The 8220-nt window shown below is 35.3% G+C and overlaps 1 protein-coding gene across 3 annotated transcripts; it reads right to left on the bottom strand.

Annotated features, from left to right (window-relative positions):
- Window positions 1-1336: 1336 nt before the first annotated feature.
- Window positions 1337-7629, bottom strand: LOC125196595 (GTPase Der). Of its 3 annotated transcripts, none has more exons than XM_048095181.1 (10): window positions 7476-7629; window positions 6123-6396; window positions 5644-5872; window positions 5271-5495; window positions 4759-5018; window positions 3654-3874; window positions 3131-3256; window positions 2185-2358; window positions 1810-1947; window positions 1337-1735 (listed from the first exon to the last, which is right to left on the bottom strand). In XM_048095181.1, the coding sequence occupies exons 2-10, from the start codon at window positions 6295-6297 to the stop codon at window positions 1454-1456; spliced, it is 1830 nt and encodes a 609-aa protein (XP_047951138.1). In that variant the 5' UTR covers window positions 6298-6396; window positions 7476-7629; the 3' UTR covers window positions 1337-1453. The 3 variants fall into 3 exon arrangements, with proteins under 3 accessions (XP_047951138.1, XP_047951136.1, XP_047951137.1); XM_048095179.1 differs by having other exon boundaries at window positions 5644-5998; XM_048095180.1 differs by having other exon boundaries at window positions 5644-5998; window positions 6123-6388; window positions 7476-7620.
- Window positions 7630-8220: the final 591 nt, after the last annotated feature.

The following is an 8220-nucleotide window of genomic DNA, read 5'->3' on the forward strand; positions in this document are numbered from 1 at the left end:
ATTTGGGGAGAATTGAGTATGACATGGACACCGTAATTGAGCATGACATGAACATAATACATCAATATTATTCCAAAAGCTCAAAAGGCATGCTCAATTCCAGCTTCCACGCCATGCTCATTTCTCCCCAAATTCAGTTCTATGGGACAATTCAGAAAATTGTCAAAGTTATGATTTAATTGACCATTTTTTAAAGTCATGGGATAAACCAGAATTTGACCAAATGGTTTTTGAGCTTCAAATTCAGTTCTATTTCCTTTAAATTTATTGACCCTAATACCACATTTTATTAATTAATTAAAGTGAAATTAAATGACAGAAAATTGTTATATATCCTACTTGTTTCTTAACATTGTTCATAACTACGCATAACTAGAGCATACATTATTAAAATAATAAAATGGCCTGAAAAATAAAGAGAGCAAAATGAGAGTGAGATGCGAAGATGCGCACAATAACAAGTTTGGTTTGCAGGATCTCAAGCAATCTGATTATATCACTATTATAAATTTGCACTTTTTTCATCTATAAATAACTATCTCACTTTGATTAGACATGGATTAGGTAAAAGAAAAAGTGAATGAAAAAGAATAGTGAAAATAATTGTGAAACCTATTTTTTACTATATTAATTTAATATATTATACTAATAAAATGTGGATTTAAATGTCTTAGTATAAAGTCCATTTATCAAAAATAGTCCAGATGAAACAGAACATTTAATTGTGGGTGTCCTAAAATGCAATATAAAATATTTAATGATGGACGAAGGATTTGATTAATACCTATATCTACCAATGTATTGTATAAAACTCATTCATAACCTTCCTAACTAATCCTTTTAAATCTAAATATATTGAGTTGTAATATTTACATTTCATTTCGTCGATATCCTTTATTCAGTAATTTACGTAAATATTCTTTCCATAATAACATTATTTTATATAGTAGTATTTATTTGGTTGCAATTAAATTTATTTGAATCTTGTAGAATTGTCCAGCATGATATATTATAAATATATTAATTGTAAACAGTGTATATAAGCATATCAGCTTCATTAATTCCTTCAAATGTTACCATGGAAAACGAGAATTTGTTTAGCATCCCGTACTAAATTCAGTTGATCGGTGATGTTTAAAGCTGTTATGTTTAAACTCCACTAGCTAATTATTGTGCATCATTATTCGGTTCGAAATAGTTAACCATGTTTGAAGTGTGCCTTCAATTATGAAATTATACTAATGTTTGAATGATCATAATTTAGTCATGACATACAAAACTGTGTGGTTTTCAAAACTGTATACAAAACATTATGCTAATGTTTGAATGATCATAATTTAGTCATGAAATTATAATTATACTATCATAATTTTGAAGTGTACCTTTAGTTATGAAATTATACTAATGTTTAAACTCCACTAGCTAATTATAGTGCACCATTATTCGGTTCGAGCTAGTTAACCATGCGTTGTGTTGTTTTTCCGGCAGGTCGTGTGTTCTTTTTGGGTTCACCCTCGCCACGTCTAGGAACGGTCCGCTGCATAATACGCAGAGGAATCCCCCCCAGATCAAAGTCTTCCTTGAGTGACTTCGTTAAGAACCTGAGGTCTGTGTCCGATAGCTGAACCTTCCCGCTCACAAACGCAACAAACGTAGGTGGCCGGGCCTTCACCTGGGTGAAGTATTTGATCTTGGGTTGGGCGGACTGATCTTTCCAAGAATGTCTGCTCATAACCTGTATAAATACGACAGCCATCAACGACTAGTTTACACAAGGAGTGTTGGGGGGATCGGACAATTTCAGCAAACCTTGCGTAGCCAGCGGTTTAAACGAGATGTTGGCAGTCTACAGCACCATTTTTCATAAGTATCAACAACCTGGCGCATCACAGCCATCCTTCCTTTGCCCTCAAGTGCAGAAACAAATACCACAGGTAATCCTGTCACCTGGTGACAAACTTTCATCAAATGCAAGATAAAATGAGACATTGTATTAATAGGCGCACTTTGGAGACAGGCATAAATATTTCAGCATGACCACTTACAAACAGAACTCCTCCCGATCGTATATGGAAAAAATAGCAATACAACAAGATTTTGGTAAATTTTACATCAAATATCAAGTTGGAAACAGCCATACAGAATATATCATTGATGAAATAGTACTAGATTCTCATTACTGACCTGAGGAATTACACTCTGAATTTCTTCAGGTACGATATTGACAACCCTTTCATGTTGTTTACCCGACAAAAGATCCATCTTGTTCACCACAATAACCAAACTTCGACCTTCTTCTACTGCTCGCCTTGCTATAACTACTTCAGCATGTTTCATACTCCTTTTAGCTTTTGCAATCTATATAAAGGAATTAAATACAGCATGTTATATTGAGAACAGGATAGATACTAGAACATTCCAAATGTAACCAAGAGTAGGTCTATTTATATCAATCCTCACAGGTATCCCACCCAAAATATGAAACGGAACCACAGATAATGAAACAAACGGTGAATGTATTACATAGCTCATCAATAAAGGGCACGCCATTGTACTGCACATTTATTGGCAAAGGGTAAAAGGAGTAAATATCTTTATTGGGATGTTCTAAACCCAGCATATTGGCAAAGAAACACAAGCTTAATATTATGCAAAAGTATAAATATCTAAAAAATGAAAATGGCAGTAGTATCTATGGATTAGGATTAAGTGTAGAAGAATGAGAGGTTGATGTAAGGGTTTCAGGGCATAAGCAATTAAACACTTAAGATTCAAAACCAAAATAGATAATGGAGCATATGCATCATCTTATTCCCAAAAAAGCATAAGCTTCTTCGAGAAATGAACACAGTAGTGGCACACCTGCATGAAATCTTCAGTTATCCTCAGTGCAGTAAAGAAGATTGATAAGCATCCACAGGCATGTTCAGTTGGAATCGTTGGGAAAAAAAGGTTCAATTATAATTACCAATAATGATGTCATGCTGGAAACGTAACCAAGCTTGTGACTATTAGTAAAATACTAGTAAAACTAAAAGCAAGTACAAAAATATATAGAATTATAGAGAAATAAGAAGAGCACTTCAGAGACCAATTAATGCAAATGTCATTTACGGAAAACAAAGCAGACCTCATCTGCATCCAGAACTAGTGCAACCACATGGGCCCTCATTAGGTTTTTCCTTGATTGCACAATGCTCAAGGATGATGGGCCTTTGTCCTGTTTTGTTCTCTCCAACCAACCTGCGGTATCAACCTGGAAAAAAATAAAATATCAAAATGTGAACAATGTTAGGTGTAGTTTTGTTATGCAGTCCAAGATATTATTCTTGGGAAAATTTATATTGGTGAACGGACTATCCATGGGGAATGAATTTGTTGAAATCTTTAGACTAAGATCAATAAGCAATATTCTATCGCTTGACAACATAGTGAAGCTACTGCATTACTCTACACCAAAACTCAATGTCTTTGAAGTACAAGGTAGCATCAATTTTAGAAACTCATAGCCTAATTCATATGAGTCAGAAACACTGCTATAAAACTATTTAACTCAGTGCATTAAAACAGAAAGTCACACTTGTTCACTGATCATCTTATGCAATCGATTCAACACAAACATCTCCAGCACACTAAGATAATCTCTTACTTACAAGATAAACGTCTCTCCCCTCGTACTGAAATTCAACTCGGATTGAATCTCGAGTTAAACCAGCTTCTGGTCCTACTAAAACTCGGTCCTCTTGTATGAGAGCATTCAGCAAAGTAGACTTCCCTACGTTTGGTCTTCCAACAATTGCCAACTGCAATGGAAGCTTAGAGTCAATATTCTCATCCAAGTAGGAGCTATCATCGCAAGTATCTTCTTCTAGAACTGGAAACAGAAAGCATATTCCATTAGGAACTTCGAAAATTATCAGTGCAGACCCAAGGTTTTAAAATGCGTTAGCCTCAAGGCGGTCTGAGGCATAAATCATGTGAAAATCATAACAAATATAATACAAAAATAATATGATGAAAACATAGCAAATAATCATTTCTTCACACATGGCATCGTTCTTCGCTCGAATGCTTCTGCTGAAACAATGTTTCTTCATGTTTTCTTGAATATTACTACTTCGAGTTATCGTGCTTCCAAGTGATACTTTGATTTTATTCAAGTTATTTCTTTATTGAGACATGTCCGAGTTCACAAATTGTTGTTTTCCCCTTCTTCCTCATTTCTTTAATCATCCCCTGGTCATGGTCAACCGAGCTTGCTATCCCTAGCAAGTGCAGTCGTGACAAGAATAGAAGTCTAATGATCAAATAGCTTTAACAGATGCCCAAGAAGTCCAAACATAACCTTTTGCCTTTTAATTTCATAGATAGGGTTGTGTAGAAACAGGCCACTTCAAATTAAAGCTTAAAAAATTTAAGCCCATCAATTTCAAAGCATTAAAAGCCCAATAATTTTTTGGACTTGGAAGCTCTAAATGCAATGTGTGCACCTCAGACGCATTTCTAGGCAATTCATGTAGAGATGATGGTCAAGAATGCATCTTAAAACCATGTGCAAACCAAGTGATTATTGACAACCATCGGTTAATAAATCAACTTAACAAATTAATTTACGAGAAATCATATGCATCTAACCAGGAATTTCGATGAAAACCACTACAACTTTAGACCAACATTGATAAAGCCAACCAAGCTGGAAAATGGAACCAAAAAGGGGAAAGGAAAGATGATTTCTCATTCAGAACCTTGAGAATTTACCGTCAATATTCTGTAGCACAAAATCCTCAAGCAGTGGCCTCAAAGCTTCAGAAAGCTCTGCCAACCCAAATCCAGTCTCCGCAGATAAAGCAATAGGATCACCAAATCCTAATGTATAAGCTTCACCAGCAGCAGCACCAAGAGAGCCAGAAACGTTATCAAGCAGCTCAGCTTTATTCATTACCACTATTGTCTTCATACCAGGGGCATGCTTTCTTAACCACTTTCCAACATCCAAATCCAACGGCTGCAATCCATCTCTGGACTTGATACATGCAACCCAAATTAGAATATGATTTGAGCATCAAATGAGAATAACATAGCAATACCCAGTACAGTGGCAATTGCAAATGTAATACATTGCCACAGGTCTCTCACTTTCTCTTTTTGGTTTTTTGATTGCATAATGCATATCATAAAGAAAGGCATATGCCACAAAGTGGAGTCCTAAACATACACACGTCACAAGCATAGAAAACTTCACAGGCATTTGAAGTGAAAACAAGTCTAACCTTGCATCAATCAAGAAAAGTGCCAAATGGGCTTTTGCCAACACATATCTGGTCATAGCAGCAGTTCTACCAAGAACAGAACCTGAAGAAGCCTCTGCCTCCAAGCCAGCTGAATCTAGAACGCGAAAACGTAAATCCCCCAGTTTAGCAATTCCATCTCTTATATCACGTGTAACATGGTCATTAGGGGTGTTGTAAACAAGTGCCTCCCTCCTCCGAATCAAACTACAGTTCCAACAAGCTAACTTAAATATGCAGGCCAATAAATGGAAGAATGAATGATATCATAGCTTCGAAATATAAACTGTATATGAATACCAAATTCCATACATATCAACTCTAAGCCATCAAAGACTGCATGATTAAAACTGACCGGTTAAACAATGCTGACTTCCCAACATTTGGACGTCCTATAATAAGGACAGACGGAAGCTTCTCAATTGGAATTTTTGTGAAGTCAATAGATTCTCGAGTTATAGCTTTAGGTTGTGATCTTGGCTCATCACAATCACTATCATCAGCAGCAACTCGAACCTCTTTCACTTCACTGCTTAAATCACCCGGGCAAGGTAATACAACAGAACCCATCGGCTCAATCCTGGCTTCATTTTCAGGCAAAGAACAAAAATTTGCTGCATTGTGAGTTAAAAAAGAAGAAAGCGCAGAGAGAGACAGCCCATTGACAAATCTGCAAGGTGACACTCCTATGCCGTGTATGACAGAACCCCCTAAGCAATATAATTACGTCAAAACAAAATAAAAATAACCAGTATCAAAGCAAACATAGAGCAACAGCAAAAAAATATAATATCAAAGCAGATAACTGAGCATACTAGTATGGAAAATATATACCACGCTTTATTTTTACTTGAGTGGTAGCATTGAAGAGCTTCCTTTCTCCATTACTCAAGAATGTTGGAATTGGGTTACGCGCAAGATACTGCAAGGTGGTGTTTCTGGAGGATAGACCGTCAAAGGCTCGACGGCTTTTTCGGCCCAAGACGGCATGAAACCATGATCCCCTCATTCCGAGTGGTAAACCACCGTGTATATTAGCAGCAATGCTCTCACTGCACCTAGATAACCTCAGGCATTTTATGATGCTCCATGCTCCACAGCTTTGCCCCTACACGTTGTTGGTGAGTGGTGGTGCATGTGGAAATGGAAATGGAAATGGAAATGGAAATGGAAGCTTTTGCAGTTATTTCAGATTATGGTTTTAATAAAAATATAATAAAATCAAATACATATTATGTTTCATAAAAATTAATGAATCACGAAAAGATTATTAATAACTCCAACAAAGTTAGTAACATGTCCTGTGATTCAAATTCTAGCATCAGTAAACATATGTAAAATGTGGTTCATCGAACACTTTATATATATATACTATAATTCAAGTTCTATAAATATTTAATCACCAATCACCAATCAAGCTTAAACACACATTAATAACTGTGTAAATATAAGAAGGTCAAAATAGACAAAGTTCGAATAGTGTGTGGTTAAGTAGAGACCGCCGGTTCAGCCTGAAATTGGACTGACAATTTTGGTTTTCAAACTGAAAACGAGACACAAGGACTGAATCGGAAACATAATTCTCATTCTACCTATTGGGTTTTGGCTTCGGTTCCAGATATTTGGAACCAAAAATTGACAGTTAACCACCAGTTCCAAAGTGCTGACAGTTAATCGCTAATGCACGAGGTTTTCTGCAGAAATCGGTTTACATCTGCCAATATTTTTTCTTTTTTCACCATAATTTCATCTATTAAGAACTCCCACATTTCTCAAATCACACACTCCAATCATTATTTCACATATCTATAAACTCTCACAACTCCTGAATTAACAAGAACTCTTCTAATTTCTCTCAACTCTAAATTCTACTACATCGCATCATTTCTCAAACTAATTCAAACATATGAGTTCAACTAATCTCAAAGCCATTTCACCAGTTTAGCTTATACCAAGAACACTTCCACAAATTCTCATTCAAGCTTCAATTTTTATTAATCATACGTGCTTAAGTTTTTCTTCTCAACAACAAAGGCCAATTAACAAGCATCTATCATGAAAAAACATGCTTAATTTTTTCTTCTCAGCAACAAAGGCCAATATAAGGGACCCTTTCACTGATCTCCCATTTTCACTACCATTTCAACTCCACAACGTTAAAGGTTAAAGAACAAAAAAAATGTGTACCAATTTCACAAATTTCTGAGCATAGCCTTTGAAGCACCAAGCTTGAAATTCCACACTATGGTGGATTGGGAGAGGAAGAAGGAGGGCAGCGTAGACGTCCGAACGGCGGCGTGAACGGACGGAGAAGAAAAAAAGAGTGCTGAGAGAGAAGAATAAAATGATTTGTACCGTACTATTATTATGGCTTAAATGGGCCTCCTTATAAAAGCCCAGCCATATGAAATGTGAATGGCCCACAATCTCTACTATCATTTCAACAATACATTGCTGAGTTTATTTCCTTTAAATTATGAAATATTTTTTTGAATTAAAAAAAAATAATATTATTGTATAGATCTAAAATAGTAAATGTAGTAGTAATGATAAGATATACTACAACAAATAACCTCATACACATAATAAGATTTTTAAATAGTTTCAGTGATATTTAATACTCCTACTAATAAACATATATATACTACATTTGATAAATATAATTAATTTATTAAATAAGGTTGTGATATACTCGCACAGTGTGATTTGTGCAAAAAAATTATGAATAATTTGGAGTACAAAATTATGAATTTAGTATAATTTGTGTAAAATATCCGTCCACAAAAATTTGTCCCAGTTTTTGTCATTTCCGTCCGTCCCCCAAAATTTGTCCGATTTCACTTTTACCATTTTTGGTAGTGGACCTCATATTCCACTAACTCATTACTACTCACATTTTATTATAAAACTAATACTTTAAAAGTAGGACCCA

Source organism: Salvia hispanica, chromosome 6 (assembly GCF_023119035.1).
Source record: "Salvia hispanica cultivar TCC Black 2014 chromosome 6, UniMelb_Shisp_WGS_1.0, whole genome shotgun sequence".
In the NCBI taxonomy this organism is placed as follows: Eukaryota; Viridiplantae; Streptophyta; class Magnoliopsida; order Lamiales; family Lamiaceae; genus Salvia; species Salvia hispanica.